The sequence below is a fragment of the Myotis daubentonii genome, chromosome 15 (assembly GCF_963259705.1).
Source record: "Myotis daubentonii chromosome 15, mMyoDau2.1, whole genome shotgun sequence".
Classification (NCBI taxonomy): Eukaryota; Metazoa; Chordata; class Mammalia; order Chiroptera; family Vespertilionidae; genus Myotis; species Myotis daubentonii.
Window position 1 is genome coordinate 40,546,776 of NC_081854.1, and position 19,856 is coordinate 40,566,631.

General features: G+C 42.9%; 1 protein-coding gene across 7 annotated transcripts; it reads left to right on the forward strand.

The window, feature by feature from the left end:
- Window positions 1-1,560: 1,560 nt before the first annotated feature.
- Window positions 1,561-19,575, forward strand: TMEM170A (transmembrane protein 170A). 7 transcript variants are annotated; one of them, XR_009448875.1, is made up of 5 exons: window positions 1,561-1,848; window positions 2,839-2,910; window positions 14,258-14,428; window positions 15,920-16,092; window positions 17,122-17,255. XR_009448875.1 is itself a non-coding variant. In XM_059667414.1 (4 exons), exons 1-4 carry the CDS (start codon window positions 1,716-1,718, stop codon window positions 17,250-17,252), a joined length of 507 nt encoding a protein of 168 aa, XP_059523397.1. In that variant the 5' UTR covers window positions 1,561-1,715; the 3' UTR covers window positions 17,253-19,575. The 7 variants fall into 7 exon arrangements, 6 of the variants coding, with proteins under 6 accessions (XP_059523397.1, XP_059523398.1, XP_059523399.1 ...); XM_059667414.1 differs by lacking the exon at window positions 15,920-16,092 and having other exon boundaries at window positions 17,122-19,575; XM_059667415.1 differs by lacking the exon at window positions 15,920-16,092 and having other exon boundaries at window positions 14,258-14,359; window positions 17,122-19,575.
- The last annotated feature ends 281 nt before the right edge of the window (window positions 19,576-19,856 follow it).

Consider the following 19,856-nt stretch of genomic DNA (forward strand, 5'->3'; position numbering starts at 1 on the left):
TGAACAGTGTGGCTTAGTTGGTTGGGCATCGTCCTGTGCATGGAAAGGTTGCCGATTGGATTCCCAGTCAGGGCACATGCAGCAGCCGATCCATGTCTGGCTCTCACATGGATGGTTCTCTCTCCCCCTCCCCCTTTCTCTCTCTCTAAAATCAATTTAACATTATTTTTTAAAAAAGATAACGTTTCCTAATGTCATACATGATTGATTGTTATATTACCTTCAAGTAATTGGTTTCTTCCACTTATGCATTCTGCTAGTCTGGGAAATATACCAAAAGACAGCATTCTTAAATATTTCATGACTTTTTTATACTTACTATTTTTGTTTTAGAAAAGTTTTTTTAAAAATACATTTTTATTGATTTCAGATAGGAAGGGAGAGAGAAACATCAATGAGAGAGAATCATTGTTTGGCTGCCTCCTGCATGCCCCCTACTGGGGGTCAAGCCGGCAACCAGAGCATGTGCCCTTGACTGGAATCTAACCTGGGATCCTTCAGTCCACAGGCAGATGCTCTATCCACTGAGCCAAACCAGTTAGGGCTAGAAACATTTCTTTTTCTTTTTTTTTTTTTTTTATAGGTTTTGTTTTTTTTTTAAATGTTTTATTGATTTTTTACAGAGAGGAAGGGAGAGGGATAGAGAGTTAGAAACATCGACGAGAGAGAAACATCGATCAGCTGCCTCCTGCACATCTCCCACTGGGGATGTGCCCGCAACCCAGGTACATGCCCTTGACCGGAATCGAACCCGGGACCCTTGAGTCCGCAGACCGACGCTCTATCCACTGAGCCAAACCGGTTCGGCTAGAAACATTTCTTGATTTGAGGCCAAATCCCAGTTGTAGTGTTGGACAAATGGTTTTAAAACAGTTTCCAAAACAAATACTTTCAAGAGGGAACTTTTAAACAAGCTTGCTAATAATCTTGAATTAAAAGGAAAATACTATGTATTTTCTACACAATGCTTTTAAATTTAAAGTAAATTAAGTTTTCAAAAAAAATCATTTCCCCTCAAAATATTGAAGTTATTGCTGCATTGTCTTCCAGCTTCCTTCACTTTGTTGCTGAACCATCTTTTTTTTAAATGTTTTTAAAATATATTTTATTGATTTTTTACAGAGAGGGAGGGAGAGGGACAGAGAGAAACATCAATCAGCTGCTTCCTGCACACCTCCTACTGGGGATGTACCCGCAACCAAGATACATGCTCTTGACTGGAATCGAACCTGGGACCCCCTCAGTCCGCAGGCGGACGCTCTATCCACTGAGACAAACCGGCCAGGGCTGTTGCTCAACCATCTTATTCTTAAGGCCAGATCCTTTTTAAATCTACATCTTGGTCAGCTGGGACGTATAGAATTCCCCTACTTCCTTATAGGTGGCGCTGCAGACAAGGGCAAAGCGGAGCGCGCCCTGCTGGAGCAGGAGAGACTTTCCACTAGGGGGTGTATTGCGTGGGTGCGGTGTCTCGGTGAGCCTTACGCAACGTGAGGGGCGGGAACAACTCTCGCCCCGCCCCCTCCATCTGCAGCGCGCTCTGATTGGAGGAAGGGACCATCACTCGACAGCGCCGTTGGAGTAGGAGGAAGAGGGCCCTGGCCGAAGGTGACGCTGAGGCTGCGGATGAACAGAGAGCAGAGCCGACCGTCAGAGCGAGCCACAGCGACACTGCGGACGCTCTGCCCCATCCCTCTGCGGTGAATGGCGGCGGGATGGAGCACGAGGGGAGCGGCGGCAGCGAGGGGTCGGCCGGGCTCCTGCAGCAGATCCTCAGCCTGAAGCTCGTTCCGCGAGTGGGCAACGGGACCCTGTGCCCCAACGCCACTTCTCTCTGCACCTTCCCAGGTACCGGCGGGCGCCCGCGTGCTGCGCTCCCCGCCGGGGCCGCCCGACGGTGGGCAGGCGCCTTTCCCCATCCCGAATGCAAACTGAGTCCCGCCGCCCCGAGATCTGGGGGCTGTTTTCCTTCCCCAGGGGAGGGTCCCGCTCCCTCGGCCGAGAGCTGGGGGCTCCTGCCGGCCCCTTAGATGGCTCGGTCCCCCCAGTCCAGCGCTGGGGGCGAGGTCGGAGGGCGCGGCCGCGGGCGTACCCGTCCATGAAGGGAGCTGGGCCAGCACCCGAACTAGTATTGCTTTTTGGAGTTTCCAGACGCCCGAGTTCAGACTTGAACTCGACAGAGCCCCGGGGGCGGTCATCTCCGCCTTGTTTAGGGCGCAGGATGCGCCTGGCCGCTTCGGTCCGCGCCGGCTGCTCGGCGTTCGCAGCTCGACGCCCAGTCGTCCCGGCCAGACTGAGGGGCAGTCGGAGCTCACACTTCCTTTGTTTCCAGTCCGGTCTCTTCCCTCGTCGCCAGGAGGTTCCCTGCTGATCGCTCGCACCTCCGCCCCACTCCTCCAGCTTCTCTTTCTAGGAATCACTTTCCGAGACTTGTTGCTGAGTCTCCGGCTCTCGTGCTCGACACCGTTGGCACAGCTTCTTTTTCATTACCCAGTCCCCCCACCCCGCCACCCCGGACCTTCTCCCGATGGGAGGGCTTTTCATATTTATAATACATACAAGATAGCTATCCGCGCTCCGAGAGCCGAGAGAAGTTACTGGGGAAAGGCTCCCAGGGGAGAGCGCAGTGAGGGTGTGTGGGAGCTTTAAGGGCAAGAAGACTGATGCGAACACTGGCGATGGAAGGCTGAGGTTGGGCTCCCCAGCTAAGCTGATACCTTGACAGTAAAGAGAGCTAGAACGGGGCCGGAGACCTGCAGAGGAAGGAGGATTGGGTTACTGACTGTAGTTATAAACAAGGCATCTGTGATTTTTTTTTTTTTTTCATCCACTGGGCAGCGACTGCCAGGCGCCATTCAGTGGACACCGGGGACTTGCCGTGTATTACCTGTCCAGTATCTTCGCGGACAGGTTTGTGAAATAGCCGGTGATGGGACAGATGCAGATGTTAGCTTGAAATCATGCCCGAAAGGGCCCGAGGTCACACTGACAGTGATAATATGGCATTCTGGAGACGCTGCCCCCCAAAATGAAAGGTCCATGCAGTCTGGAGGCAGGCACGACAGGACCAGATTAGTTTTTCCCCCCCCTTATTTTCCCAACTCTTTATTTTGAGAATTTTCAAACCTACTGAAAAATTGAAATAATAGTATAACAAATACCCATATGCCCTTGACTGAGATTTGTTATTCATATTTAGATGCTTTTGCTTTCTATATATGTGCAGAGTCATTTGAAAGGAAGTTACAGAAATGATGGCACTTGATGCCTAATACGGTAGCATGGATTTCTTATTTATTTTTTAAAATGTGTTTTTATTGACTTTTAGAGGAAGGGAGAGAGAGATAGAAACACTGATGTGAGAGATTATAGATCTTTAAAACAAGGACATTTTATGTCATAGCCAAAAAAAATTATATATCACACCCAAGAAATTTAACATTGATAGAATATTACCTAATGTATGGACCTTATTTAAATTTCCCCAGTTGCCTGAAGAATATTGTTTGTAGTTGTTTTCCTTTTTAAAAAAAAAATTATTGATTTTTTTACAGAGAGGAAGGGAGAGGGCGAGGGATAGAGAGTTAGAAACATCGATTCAGCTGCCTCCTGCACACTCCCTACTGGGGATGTACCCACAACCAATGTACATGCCCTTGACCGGAATCGAACCTGGGACTCTTCAGTCCACAGGCCGATGCTCTATCCACTGAGCCAAACCAGTTAGGGCGTTTTTTTCCTTTTTTAAAAAAAATTTAGGATTTAGTCAAGGATCATACATTGCATTTAGTTGTCATGTCTCTTGAGTCTGGTTGAATCTAGAACAGTTCCTTCATCTTTGTTTCAGTTTCTTGAGATGGACATTTTTGAGGAGTCCAGGCTAATTGTGTCTCACTTTTTCCCACAGTCTAAATTTATCTAATTGTTTCTTCATCGTTACATTCAGATTTTTGGTCAGCCTATTACCTCACAGATGATGTTATCCACTTTCCAGTGCATCATATCAGGAGACATTTAACGTCTGGTGAAACAGTGTTTATCAGATCTCTCCACTGTAAGGGTACCTTAATCCCTTGATCCTTTTTTTGTTGTTAATTCTTACCCAAGGATATTTTTCCATTAATTTTTAGAGAGAGTGGAAGGGACAGAGGGAGAGAGAGACATAGACATCGATTGGTTGCCTCCTGCACACCCATCTGGGATGGAACCTGCAACCCTTTGGTGTGAGGGGCAACACTATAACCACTGAGAAACACTACCGGGCGAACTTTAATTATTTTTTAAATATATTTTTATTGATTTCAGAGAGGAAGGGAGAGGGAGAGGATGATTGAAACATCAATGATGAGAGAATATCATTGATCAGCTGCCTCTTGCACGCCCCCCAATAGGGATCAAGTGTGCAACCTAGGCATGTGCCCTGACATGAAATAGAACTGTGACCTCCTGGTTTAGGTTGATGCTCAACCACTGAGCCATGCCGGCCGGGCCATTTTAAAATTAATACATCATGTGAGGTGATACTTTGAAATTGCAAATTTGCTGTGCAGTCTGTCTGGCTTTTAGTTGCCTTTTCTTTCTTTGAGAAAATATTGAGATGACTACATTTGGGACAACACTTTTAACATTACCTCACATTAGAGAATCTGTAGCAATCGGAATTGTTTTGCTTTCAGAAATTGTTCTGAAGATATTAAACTGCAATATGTACTTGAGCTTATGGGTACTTCTATGGAGATATAATTGGAGGTGTTAATCACCAGGGATCATTCATTCAGCAATACAGGTTTTCCTCACTATCTGAAAGAGTTCCTGTGAAACCCTAGCCGATTTGGCTCAGTGGATAGAGCAGTGGTTCTCAACCTTCTGGCCCTTTAAATACAGTTCCTCATGTGGTCACCCCAACCATAAAATTATTTTCTTTGCTACTTCATAACTGTAATTTTGCTACTGTTATGAATCGTAATGTAAATATCTGATATGCAGGATGGTCTTAGGCGACCCCTGTGAAAGGATCGTTCGACCCCCAAAGGGGTCGCGACCCACAGGTTGAGAACTGCTGGGATAGAGCGTCGGCCTGCGGACTGAATGGTCCTGGGTTCGTTTCCACTCAAGGGCATGTACCTTGGTTGTGGGCTCCTGGCCCTGGTCGGGGGCATGTAGGAGGCAACCAGTCAATGGCTCTCTCTCACATTGGTGTCTCTCCCTCTAAAAATCTTCACTCTCTAAAAATCAATGGAAAAAATATCCTCAGGTGAAGATAAACAAACCAACCAACACACAAAAAGGGTTCTGAAAACTTGCCTAGGCCGAAATGGTATGAAGTGGAGAAGTAATCACTTTAGAGCAGGCCTTGCTAATGGATGCACAAATTACATCAAGATAAAGCACAGATGCTCACAGACAGTTCAAAACTATGAGGACTTGATGCCGAGTGTAGTTCCTGGGGAAGGAACTTGGTATTGCCACTTGCTCCTGGTGTGTGCTACCTGCAATAATGGCTCACTGCAAAGCAAACGCTGAACACTGTTTTTGCTTTTTGTCTTTTTTTTTTTTTTGGTAAAAGTGAAAATCCTCTTTGAATTTCTTAGGCTAGTGAAAACTGGTCTTTCATCAAAGCAAAGTGGCAGAAAGTGAACTTTTGTGCATGTTTTTTAGCAGAATTTTTATTTATTTATTTTTTATTTTTATCACCTGGGGATATTTTTCCACTGATTTTTAGAGAGTGAAAGGGAGGGGGAGATACACACAGAGAGAAACATCCTGCACATGCCCCCACCAGGGCCAAGAATTGAGCCTGCAACCCGGGCATGTGCCCTTGACCAGAATTGAACCCGTATCCTTCAGTCCACAGGCTGATGTTCTATCCACTGAGCCAAACTGGCTAGGGCAGAAAGTGAACTTTTAAAAAGCAGGAGATGCCTGTACACATTTAGCAAAGTGCAGGCTCTGGGCTGGGGGTGTTCACATGCATGCACCTCAAGTTGATCAGAATGTGATAAGCAATTACTTAACCTCCCTGCTATGTCTCATTTTTAGTTGGAATGATGGATACAATAGGTGCATGAAGTTTGAGCTTGCTGACAGTGAATTTCATTCATTGACCTGGATCTGAAATAGTTCCTATTTTGGCCCCACTGAAAAGGTTACTTGTATTTAATGCTAACTCAATATGGCAAAATCATTGCTCTGAAATATTCTGTGGTTTTATCAGGAAGTTTTGAATTTATTTTTTTTAGACCTGCATTTGCAATTTAACCATTTAGATTTCTGCCTAACCCTTCCTTACCCTGAGTTGTTCAGATTCCTTTTGTTGTTGCCATTTTAAAAAAATCTGAATGCCAAGAAAGGCAGACCTTTTCTTTATATCAAGAATGACATTAGCTTTCTGAACACATGAATTTCATTAAAATCAATGTCAAAGTGTATCTTGTAATAATTAAACTAAAATTGACTAATGTTGGGTTGTTGGAGTGCTGGGATCAAAAATGGGCCACACTTGGAGCAGTTATTTATTCATGTATTCAAAAAATATTTACTCAGTGCCTGTAGCATGCCTATTGTTTTTTAGGCACCAAGTACAGATGTGGTAGTGAACAAAACAAAGGAGCTTTTATTCTAGGGGGTGAGAGAAAAGAAATAAACAAAATGTAAAAGTGTGGAAAGGAGCAGCTGGGGGTGAGTATGAGGCAGGGCAGGGGGATAGTAAGTGTCGGGTCTTGTGTGTCCAAGTGGAACCTTATTTTACATACGGTCGGAAGCCCTTCTGATAATGCCATGGAACCAAAATCTGAGGAAGTGAGGAGTGAGCCCCAGGGCTGTTTCGAGAAGAGTATTCTGCGTGAGGGCACAGCAGGTTCAGAGACCCTGGAGTAGGAGATTACTTAAGAAACATAAAGGAGCCCTGGCCAGTTTGGCTCACTGGATGGAGTGTCGATCTGGGGACTGAAGAGTCCCAGGTTCGATTCCGGTCAAGGGCATGTACCTTGGTTGCGGGCACATCCCCAGTGGGCGGTGTGCAGGAGGCAGCTGATCGATGCTTCTCTCTCATCGATGTTTCTAACTTTCTATCCCTCTCCCTTCCTCTCTGTAAAAAAATCAATAAAATATATATATATATATATATATATATATATATATATATATATATATATATATATATATATATATATATATGAAAAGAAAAGAAACATAATGGAGACCAACCCAACACTGTGGGTAAAGCAGCAGGGGAAGGGAGGTCACATCCCAGGGACTATATTGGAGGGTTTTGAGCAGAGGAGGGATCTGACTTGCTGTTGTTTTAAGTGTACAATTCAGTGATTTTTAGTATATTTCCAGAGTTTGCAGCCATCACCACAAGGAACTAGAGAATATTTGTATCACCTCAACGAGAAACCTCGTACCCGTTACCACTGACTTTCTGTCGTCGTGTGGAGAATAGATGAAGGTCAGATCAGGACAGACAAGATCTAGCCTTGCTAGAACCAAGACCATTGGGGTGAGGCAGGCCAGGGAGATACACTCAGGACTCAGGAGTGAGGAGAGAGGCTGTCAGTAGAGTCAGGTGAGGGGTGGCAGCCTGCAGTTGGTAGTCCTGGTGGGCAAGTCATCGTTGTTAGGGAGGAGTGGAGGGGTATCTAGGAAAAGTGCACTGTTGTGCTTTACACTCACACTACTACCATACTCACAACACTCTGACACCAGAGGTGTGGGTTTTCCACATCAGGTAATTCTGTGACATCAGTTGGGTGCCACTACAATTCAATTCAGTTCTGACCCTGTCTACCTGGAGTTTGCATCAGATCCCACAGGTTAAGGGCTCGTTCTACAAGGCTGCCTCCACCCCCCACTTTCAGAAGTCCAGGTTATCGTGTGTGCTTCTGACCGACTAGCTATAAAACAGAGGTTCCTAACACCCCTTCCATGGTGTGATTAATTTTCTAGAGCAGCTCACAGAACTCAGAAAAACAGTTTACTGCTAGATGACTAGTTTACTACAAAGGATATTAAAGGGTACAAATGAACACCAGATGAAGGAGATACACAGGGTAAGGTCTGGAAGGAGCTTTTGTTCCTATGGATTTGGAGTGGGCCATACACCCAGCATGGAGATGTCTTTTCCAACCCAGAAGTTCTCTGAACTCTGCACTTTGGGCTTTTTATGGAGGCTCCATCACATAGGCACGATCGATTATTAACTCCACTTCCAGCCCCTCTTCCCTCTCCAAAGAATGGGGGTGGGGTGGAGCTGCATGTTCCAAGCTTATAATCGAGGCTTTCTGGTCACCAGCCCCCATCCAGGAGCCCGCCAAGAGTCACCTTAGGAGAACAAAAGACGATTCTGGAAATTCCAAGAGATTTAGGAGGTGTGTCAGGAACCAGGGGCGAAGACCAATGTGTATGTATGTATGTATTATTTCACTAGGGAACAGATGGTCCCCTGGCAGGTCAGTGGGATTCAGTAAGAGAGGGGTCTCACAGTGAGCATGTGGAGAGTTGCGGGCTTTTGGGCAATTAGCATCAGTGCAGTCCAGCATCAGAGTTGGAGGACAGGGCAGAACTACAGTTCCTGGGAAGACTTAAGTGGTCTACTTAGAACCTCAGCTTCAGAGGACCTGGCTGTGTCCAGGCAGTGTGACCTGGAACATAAGGTAGAGTGGGGCCAGCTGAAAGGATGGCTAAGTTGCTGAGCCTCGCTGCCCACTTGGCTTAGGCTTCTTTCATTTCTGCTCATCGGGTCCAGGTGGCCTTGAGCCCTTCCTTGGAATTTAGGTGACTCGGTTGTAGATGTTATAGGGCCAGGGAGCCAGCCATTACAAACCCCTTTAGTTAATAAAGAACTCAACTAAAGGGTTCTACAATCTATGTGGCTTTTCTCTTTAACTGAAATGTCTGTTTGAAAAATAGATTTTGTTTGCCCTGGCCTGTGTGGCTCCATTGGTTGGGTGTCATCCCGTGCACATGCCTGGTTACAGGTTCAGTCGATCCCCAGTAGGGGGAATACAGGAGGCATCCGATCAACATTGATGTTTCTCCTCTCTAAAAATCAATTTAAAAAATCTTTTTAAAAAAGAAAAAATAGATAATAAGTTCCCTGTAGGTAGAAACCTTTGTCTTTTTATGTTGTTTTTCTTTTCACTGAAGTGCCTGGCATATAGAATGGGCTAAATAAATATCTGTTGAATGAATGAACTCTTAGTTTGTTGCCACTGTAACAACTTATTCCAAATTTAGTGTCTTAAAACAACACAGACTTACCATTTTATAGTTCTGGAGATCAGAAGTCCAAAATAGGTCAGCAGTTCTGTGTTCCTTTAAAGGCTCTAGGAAGAATTGGTTTCCTTGCTTTCAGCTTCTAGAGGTCACCTGCATTCCTTGGCTCTTGGCCTCTTCCTCCATCTTTAAAGCCAGTAGCATCTTTGGATCTCTCTGACTCTGACTTTCCTGCTTTCCTCTTATGGGGACCCTTGTGATTACATTAGGCCCACTTGGAAAATCCAGGCTAATCTCTCAAGATGCTTAATCTAATCATACTCGCAAACCCCCTTTTGCCACACACTCACAAGCTCTGGGGATAAATATGTAGACATCTTTGGGGCCCATTTGTCACCAGTGCTTAATCTGATTTCCCCTTATAATCTTTTATTACAGGCTATTTGATTTATACTTCAACATCAGGAAGTGATGCGACTTTAGCTGCCAAAATAAACAAAGCTGATGATAATGCACTTGATTTAAACCGTGAACAAGGAAATACTGAGCTATATATAGACAAAGATTTTTGAGTGTGTTGAGCCAGGGAAATAAAAAGTAATGTATGATAATCAATAAATAGCTATTAAAGAGAGAGCAAATTAAGGTGCAGTAGATTAAAGGGAAATCACTTAGTGTTTGTTTGTGTTTTTTTTTAAAGTATTTCATTGATTGGGGTTTGCCTTTGCTATTAGAGTCTTATAATCCATCCATCTGAAAGTGTTTTCTAAACTACTACTCATCTAATGTAATAAAGCCGTTTTTTCTCATGCAGTGATTTAAGTGGCACTATGTAAAACATGCAGGCACTGAGGTAGCTAATGGATGTAGCTCAGGGCTGCAGGAGAGTGCTTCCCCCTCAGAAACTCGGAGGTGCTGACCTGCTATGCCAGACCTTGTTTGCCAAAAGGCCTTGCAGCTTTTAGGAAAATTGAGGTGTGGTTTGGTAGTCTAGCAGGTCCCCTTGGGCAAGTCTTGTGCTCCAGAGTGAGACCAGGTGAGTGTTGCTGTGTGAGTCTGCTCAGGCTGCTGTTACAAAATACCATAGACTGAGTGGCTTAAATAACAGACATTGATTTTCTCACAGCTCTGGAGGCTGAAGTCTGAGAACAGGGTGCCAGCATGGTTGTGTTATGGTTGGGGCCCTCGGGTCACCTTCTTGCTGTGTCCTCACATGGCAGGGAGAGAGAGGGGTGGGGAGAGGCTACAGTACAATTGAATTAGAGGTTCAGTGTATGAATTTTGATGGAACACGTTCAGCCCATAGCAGTTGGGTAGCACACCTAAGTGTCCAGACTCACTTTTATGGACGTTAACTTAGAGTGTCTCTGGCAAATCTAGGCTTCACCTCCAAGTCCACTATGTGGCAGCCAGTAAGAAGCCAGGTGCCAGCAGCCTTGAGTTGCGGCAGAAAGCAGTGCTTATCTCTAAAACTTGGGGAGCTCCAACAGGTCCTAGAGCAGTGTTAGGTCAGTGGCGGCAGCCAGCAGCCAGCATGGCAACTGCTCTGCATCTTGGAGGCAGATTTGCAATCCCATTTGTCCACCCCGGGACAGTGGTATTCCTCGTGCCTTCACATAACTTAGTTGGCACATTGGGTGGTGGTATGGAGGTCAGAGTCTGGTAAGGACTGTGGGATCTAAGGTGGGGTTAACTGCTCTGGAAGGGAATCGCATGGTACTGCACTGTATCTTGGGGATAAGCTAGTGGTGGGGTGGCGTACAAGGGGGCCTTAGGCTGGGGGCCAGACTGCTCTCACTGAGCCAGGGTGCAGCAGAAGCTGCCCAGGCAGGAGGGATTTGTGGGTGTCAGAGCTCTAGTGGATGCACTTTTATTGGGGAGGAGCAGTATCTGGACACCAGACATTGAAACATCTGGAGCTGCTGCCAAGAAGAGAGGGCCAGTCTCCTGGGCAGTGGAAGCAAGAAGAGCTCCCAGCCCAAGGCTGGAAAAGCTATAGTAGTGTAGGTTTGTTTCCGAAGAGGACACAACTCAAAGAGTACTCGGAATCCTGCCTGCAATTTCTGATCAACACTGTTGACTGGAAAGGTTTTTTTCTTTGTAGGGGAAGGGCAGTAATAAGTAAATATATTTTTTATATATTACATATATATTATTTTTATGTTATATATTTAATTTTTAAAGTTGGGACACAAGTATTTAATTACTTTATATTCCATATTGCATGATTTAACATCTTTTAACAGAATTTGCAAAAAACCATCAATTCAAATACAAGTAAACCAGTTTCAACAGTTTTGTAAAACAACTAGTGACCCGGTGCACGGATTCATGCACATTGAGAGGAAAATAATTAGAAGAAATATTTTAATATTGCTATTCGCCCTTTCTCTATAATAGAAGTGTCAGAGATGAAAGAAAATTAGTAAAATGTACGTGAAATGTTTGCACCTGGCTATAAAGCAAATTGGGTTCCTGGGCTGAAGAAACTCCAAAGAGGCTAGTCCAGGGGTGGGCAAACTTTTTGACTCGAGGGCCACAATGGGTTCTTAAACTGGACCGGAGGGCCGGGACAAAAGCATGGATGGAGTGTTTGTGTGAACTAATATAAATTCAAAGTAAACATCATTACATAAAAGGGTACGGTCTTTTTTTTTTTTAGTTTTATTCATTTCAAACGGGCCGTAGTTTGCCCACGGCTGGGCTAGTCACTAGGGAGAGGAAGCCGGGCATTGCTATGCGATGTCATTACCTGGCACCCACAGCAACCGTTTCCGGGCTGGGCTGGGCTGTAGGCCACATTTTATGCAATGGGGTCTTGGCAGAGTTGGCTGCGATTTGGTGGGGTGGTGGCAGGGCCTGTGTCGCACTTGGGGGAAGACGAGTGTTGCTTTGTCGTTGCCAGGTCCATGGTGCCGTTTATTTTTAAATGGCCAGTGTGCCTCATGGCAGCTCCTGTGTTGCGCGCCTGCCCCCTGGTGGTCATCACGCATCATAGGTACCTGTCAGATGGACGAACACCTAGGCTTTTGTATATATAGATTCTGGCCCTGGCTGTTGTTGCTCAGTGGTTAGAGTGCTGGCCCATGCACGAAGGGTTGTGGGTTCAATTCCAGGTCAAGGGCATGTACCTCCCTTGCAGGTTCAATTCTCTCCCCCACCCCCACCCCCTATCCCCCTCAGGGTGTGAGCGATGTATCTCATGACTATGTTTCTCTCCTCTCTCTCTTTCTCCCCCCTCTACCACCCCACTTCCTTGCCCCTGCCTTCAACTATCTCTAAAAAAAAAAAAAGGAAAAATATCCTCATTCTTCGGGTGAAGATTTTAAAAAACAATGAGCTTTGATATCCTAAAAGGAGGCAGTGGCTTGATATTTATTGCTCTGTCTTGAAAATGATTGTTGAATGAATATAATTGTATTAGAGGCCTGATGCACAAAATTCGTGCAAGGGGCTCAGTCCTTGCAGCCACGGTGGCTGCCTTGGTCCTTGCAGCCCTGGCTTCATCCGGAAGCTCATCCAGATGGTCTTCTGCTGTTAGGCTGTTTGGTTGATTTGCATATTATGCTTTTATTATTATAGACTAGAGGCCTGGTGCACGAAATTCATGCGCAGGGGGACGGGGAGGGTATGTCCCTCAGCCCAGCTTGCACCCTCTCCAATCTGGGACCCCTCGAGGGATGTCTGAATGCCTGTTTAGGGATGTCTGACTGCCCGGTGTGGGATCGGGCCTAAATGGGCAGTCAAGACATCCCTCTCACAATTCAGGACTGCTGGCTCCCAACTGCTCGCCTGCCTGCCTGCCTGACTGCCCCTAACCGCTTCTGCCTGCCGGCCTGATCGGCCCATAACCACTCCCCTGCCAGCCTGATCGACACCTAACTGCTCCCTTGCTGGCCCGATTGCCCCCAACTGCCCTCCCCTGCTGGCCTAATCCTCTCTTGCTGCCCTCCCCTGCTGGCCGGATCCCCCCCAACTGCCCTCCCCCTGCTGGCCTGGTCACCCCAACTGCCTTCCCCTGCTGGCCTAGTCCTCTCTTGCTGCCCTCCCCTGCTGGCCCGGTCACCCCAACTGCCCTTCCCTGCTGGCCTGGTTGCCCCCAACTGCCCTCCCCTGCTGGCCTGGTCCTCTCTCTTTTTTTTTTTTTTTTATAATATATTTTATTGATTTTTTACAGAGAGGAGGGGAGAAGGAGAGAGAGTCAGAAACATCGATGAAAGAGAAACATCGATCAGCTGCCTCTTGCACGCCCCCTACTGGGGATGTGCCTGCAACCAAGGTACATGCCCTTGACCAGAATCGAACCTGGGACCCTTGAGTCCGCAGGCTGACGCTCTATCCGCTGAGCCAAACCGGTTAGGGCGAGGCCTGGTCCTCTCTTGCTGCCCTCCCCCTGTAGGCCTGATCTTCCCCAACTGCCCTCCCCTGCTGACCATCTTGTGGCTGTCATCTTTGATCACATGGGGGCAGCCCTCTTGGGGCTGTTGTGTGTTGGAGTGATGGTCAATTTGCATATTACTCTTTTATTAGATAGGATAGCTTTCCAGTTTAGGAGGCTGGATGGTAAAAAAGCTAGAAAAATCAACAGGCATTGATTGCAATGAACTGTCAATGAATTTACGCTTGTAACTTCTTATGGGAGGGACATTATTTAGGGCAGTGTTCAAATCTGTGGGGGTAGTTTATCAGGGATTGGTAAAGTTTTTCTGTGAAGAGCCAGCTAGTTAATATTCTGGACTTTGTAGGCCATGTGGTCCCTGTCACTGTTTCAGCTCTGCTTTTGTAGCTAAAAAGCAGCCATAGACAAGACTTAAATGAATGGGCATGGCTCTGTTCCAGTAAGACTTCATGTACTAAAACAGGTGGTGGCTGTAGTTTGCTGGTCCCTCTAAAACCATCAATATTTGGATACTTGACTGATGAACCTGCATTGCAACTGACTGGCTTTGAGAGTGAATGACTGGGTATAATGACCACCCCTTTGTAATGACTGCACTGGGAAAGGCAGTGATTTGTGACCTTTCTTTGCTTTCCCTTGTAGAGATGTGGTATGGTGTGTTCCTGTGGGCACTGGTGTCCTCTCTCTTCTTTCATGTCCCCGCTGGATTACTGGCCCTCTTCACCCTCAGACATCACAAATATGGTAGGTTCATGTCTGTAGGCATCCTGTTGATGGGCATCGTGGGACCAATTACTGCTGGAATCTTGACAAGTATGTTAGACATTAAAATATCAGTCAAAATATTTCATATGATTTAGTCAATTTCAGGATCCATTTTAGAAACATGTTTGAGTGGGATGAAGAAAAAGAATGGTCTTTAACCACCGGTCTTTTTTTTTTAAGTATTTTTTTAAATATATTTTTATTGATTTTGAACCATAGACTCCAACCATGACCTCCAGGTTCATAGGTCAACACACAACCACTGAGCCACGTGGGCAGGGCTATATTGTTTTTTTCCTCACCCTCAGGCCCCCATATTTGGCTAATATCTTTCTTTTTTTTTTTTTGGTGTGTGTGTGTGTGTGTGTGTGTGTGTGTGTTTTCTTTTTTTTCTTTTTCTTTTTTTTTTCTGGCTAATATCTTTGAGTTCCTTAGTCAGGTTTTCTCTTGGTGACTTCAGGGAAGCCGTTGTTCAGCTTTGTGAGGCACATCTGACATAGGTCACCAGCAAAAGAAAGATATTTGCCTTTTGGAAGCTATTGGTCCTTCCTCATTAGCTGTCACTTGACTGATAGCGTGGAAGGATGGTTGATCACTTCCATTTGGTAGGTGGTTACTTTAAGGATGGAAGAATAATTCCAATGACAAGAATTCTTGTTTTAAAAAGGACCTGGTTATTTTTTTCCTCTCAGGACTTTCTGAATAAAAAATAGAGTAACATTCATATTACAAATTATTTTTACCTGTTTTTTTTTTTCTTGGCTTTTCTCATGTCACCGGGATGAGAATAAGTTTAAATCTTTTAAAGCTCATAATTAAATAGAAATAGCATGTATATTTTATATAAGTTAAAAAGTATAAGAAAGCAAAGATAAAAATCCTCCATTTCCACATCCCTAAATGATAATCACAGTTTGCATTTGGGTATATACTTGCAGACTTTTTTCTGGGTATACATGTAAAACATAAGTATATTCTTAAAAAATAGAAACATAATATTCCTACTAATTTGTAACTTTATTTCCCCTGTGAATTTAAACCTTGGGCTTCAAGCAGAAATCTCCCTTTGTCTCTTTGACTGGAGGGGGCTTTGGGGACAAAGTGGCCTTTTTTCTCTGTGTTCTGTAAATGGTGAAATCTTTGTGATAACACAGGGAGGAGGCCAGTTTCTCCTGTCTGCAGAAAGGAGTTTCCGTAACAGGCCTTACCCAATATTTTTAACTATATCAGTTGTCTTCAGAGACCCTCTGCTCCAGTTTCCTGACTGGAGTACTGGCTTTGAAGACCTGTTTCGGATTTCTCATCAGTAAAATAGGGGTAAACACTGCCCACCTCATATACTGTGTGTTGATTAAATGAAATAATGTGTCTATAAAATATTTAACATAATACTAACACATAGTAATTATGCAGTAAATGTCATGTTTATTTCTGTCTTTAAGATTTTATGCCTAGAGTCTCTGTTTTCTTCTCATGTTGTTGCTCCTTATATAAGCTTTTTCCTTTCTTCCCATCTTCATCATCCAAATCCCACTTTAGGGCCCAGTTCAAGTTGCTTTGGCTTCTTTCTATCCAACCAACTTTTCTGGAGCTAAATTATAAAGGGGCCCAATGAAACATGTGCCTCTCAGATGTTAGTAGCACAGTATTGTATGCATTGCTACTGGAGGTGGGCATTTCAAAGTCATAAATGTTCCAGAAAAGCAACACAGGTATTAGTTAATATTGTTCTTCTTAAAACATGTTAATATACGTTTGAATCACATTTATAAACTGTGTGGACATGTGATTGATACATTGTTTGTTTTGAATCATTAAAAATCTCTTTCATGCTTATGCTTCTGTCTTGTCCCCCCAACTAGATCCTGTGTACTATGAAAATAGGTATCACACGTTACAAAACATAAAAATACATAAATATTTGAATAAACAAAATGAGAATTTTGTTTGGAGCATTTGGGGGAGTCATCTGAAAACTTTGGATCTGTTCTTTTTAAATTAATGAAATCTTGACTTTCTTGGTAGATGCTGAATTTCTTCAGCAACTCAGATGTGTACCTGAGTAGATACTCAGTTTCTAGGGCGTTATAGTGAATAACATAATAAAAACGATTAATGACATAGGGAACAGAAAGGAATCCCTGAGTATCCCTCCCTTCACACCCTTTGAATTAATAGCAAATTTATAGGCTTAGAGTCCTCTCTTCCTTTTCGTATCCCTCTCTTCCCTGCTCCATCCATTTCCTGAAGGGAACTCTGAGTATAGTAGAAAGTGGAGTGGGGATTCCCTGTGGCTTCTCCTGAAATATTTCTTGCTCAGCCTCACACAGAAAATTCTTTGTCATTTATTGCCAAGAATTTATTAGGTACCTGTTAAATGCATGGGGAATAAAGAGATGTTTTTGAGTTTGTAATCAGATCATATGTAAATTGCAGTCTTTGTGATTTGGGTTATGACTTCCAGATGTTTTTATTCACTATGTCCAGGAGACTCTTGGTTTTAAGGAGTCACTTTTCAACACTTAAAAGCACATGTCACTAAATTACAAACCTTATAAGGAATACTTAAAACATAGGCTAGTCAGCAAAAAGAATAGGGAAAACAAAACATTTCTATAATATTTAAATTTTAATGTAAAAATCTGGAACATTTTACTTATAGTTGAATTTTAAGTGCTATTAATATAATATCATGATTATATTAATCTTGATTTTTCTTTAACACTTGAATTTTTGAACAGGTGCAGCAATTGCTGGAGTATACCGAGCAGCAGGAAAAGATATGATACCATTCGAAGCCCTCACCTTGGGCACTGGACAGACGTTTTGTGTCGTGGTAGTCTCCTTTTTACGGATTTTAGCTACTCTATAGCATACACCCTTATACTATGACATCGAACCTACGTTTTAAAGAATTCGCAGAAAGAATACAATAAGGAAAGTAGTGTTTTCTTAGTTCTTTAAATGGAAGCAACTTGGATGAAAAAGTATATGAAGAACAGCATCTCAGCCTTTTCTTCAATTTGAAGCTCCAAGGAATTGAAGCTCTTTTGGACTCCTGACGTTCTCAACCAAAACAAGTCAAGTTTTATTTTGTTTTGATATTTAAGCAGTTTCACAGGTGCACCTTTACCCAAAGCCAAGGCAGCGGTGCTTCTGGGTTAGCAGTCTTCACACTGAAATGTACAATATTCTGCGAGAAAATGCAGCGTTGCATTTTTTCAGAAAAACTATGGAAAACATTGGTTTATTTCTGAGCAGAGCATAATGTACTAAAAATCTTATTTGATCTAATCATGATTAATATTTGCAGGCTCTTCTTTTGCTACATCTTCATGAGAGTAAGTGCCAAATAGTTTTGGTTGAGTATAGCTTTGTGAGCAAAATTGGTTAAATAAAACAGGGGAAAAAATATCTAGAATACAAACAGTGACTTTGATTCCACTTTTTTTTAAGAAAGGAGATAACTACTGAATGATGTGACATTTTATGGATAACGATCTTGACCTCTGATTATTTAATATATTTTAAAAGATGTGAATCTTATCAAAATAAGCTAGCTAATTGAGACTTTTCAGAATTCCAGTACCACCTTTCCCTATCACTTTTATTCTATTACTTTTATTTGGTTTAATTGGAAACATACCCCATTAAATAATTCAAGTTGAAAATTCTAAGCCAAATGGGTTAGGATACTCTTGACATTAAGGCACATAAAGAAAAGATACTTTGAACATTCTGTTATAGTTTTTATTGACTGGTTTATTACTGGCTCTTGAAAAATTGTAGAAGTTCAGCTTAAACTAGCATTAGGGTTATTGATTTCTCTTAATAGCTACTTAGTCTTCTTAATTCCTTAGTGGTGAGTCTTCAGCCCATTTTTACAGTATTGTGTGTCATTCCCAGAAAGTGCCTAAAGTTTAATTTTCAGATATGTCTTCACCTTTGCCCTTTACGTTTTCCTTTTAGAGAATTTATGCCCTTAAAGAGAATGAAATACTGAGTTTTTTAAAACCCAATTTTAGCTATTTAAAATTTCTTCTACTGCCTAGCTTTCTTTTCATTAAAAGGCCTGAAAACTGTGACCTTCAAAACAGAAAGGATTGCAGAAATTAGTGTCTAACTTGGTCCTGACCATTGAAACTGTTTTGTGTGGAATACAATCAATGTTGTTATCTGTTTTCAAAATAGCTTCTGGTAATTAAGTCTGACGTTTCTAAAGGAAAGCTTTCATTGTGAGAGTAAGGCTGACAGCCCATGAGGTCATGTACACACGGCCATGTCTGTTCTACTTGAAGAAATATGCCTTCTGGCTTTTGAATAAAAATAGCCGGGAGGGCCAATTTACTAGGGATAGTCGAAGATAAAAATTACAAAGGGGTCACGGAAATTAACTGGACATTTTCTTTTAACTAATAGGCCATTAGACTACTTATCAAAATCATGGTGACATACTCAGACTAGGTGGGAAATTATAGGTAGAGTTGGAATGCAGGCAAATGTCCTTAGACATACCCCAATAAGATTACTCTCCAATGCTCAAATCCTTCTTTCAAGCAAATTTTAAAATTTAAAATAGTCTTTAGTTAAAGACGATTTTTCAGTTGAAGGAGCTGTGATTTTGAAAAGTAGCCATTCAGTCTAAGAAATTTGGGATTTTGTAGCCTGTATTATAAGAAGTGATTTTAATCATCTCTATCAAAGAGCGGTGTTCACACAACATTCTTTTGGGTAGAATTTCACAAATTAAACAGGTGGGCCATCTTGATCTATGATTTAAATGTTTGGTTATTTTTCTTTTAGAGCCAAGACACAAAAATTAATGCATTTTGAAAGATGTCTTTTGTTTCCATCTCTTTCGTGTTTTTGTATATTTTGATTATCCACTCTTCTTAAAAACTTCAAATATAAAATGTATCTTCAAATTGAATGTTTCTTCCATCCCAGTATGTGAACATTCTTCTGTGAATATATGTATATATACTTTATGTAAATTGAACTTTGTAGCTTGAAATGTTTTCGGAACAAAACTGTTTTGTGTGTTTTTTTAATTTTTCTCCTCAAATACACAATTATTTGGGGGTAGTTGCTCAGAAGAAAAAATATTGGCATTTGTGTTGAACATTTTACTTTATCATCTATAAATTTTTAAGAATTTTTACCAACTGGCTTTCTTTCTTTTTTTTTTTTTTCTAATATATTTTATTGATTTTTTTACAGAGAGGAAGGGAGAGAGATAGATAGTCAGAAACATCGATGAGAGAGAAACATCGATCAGCTGCCTCCTGCACATCTTTCACTGGGGATATGCCCTCAACCAAGGTACATGCTCTTGACCGGAATCAAACCTGGGACCCTTCAGTCCGCAGGCCGACGCTCTATCCACTGAGCCAAACCGGTTTTGGCACCAACTGGCTTTCTTAAGAGACACATACAACCATCCCATCCCCCAGCTGTGCATCCACTTTTCCTTTTT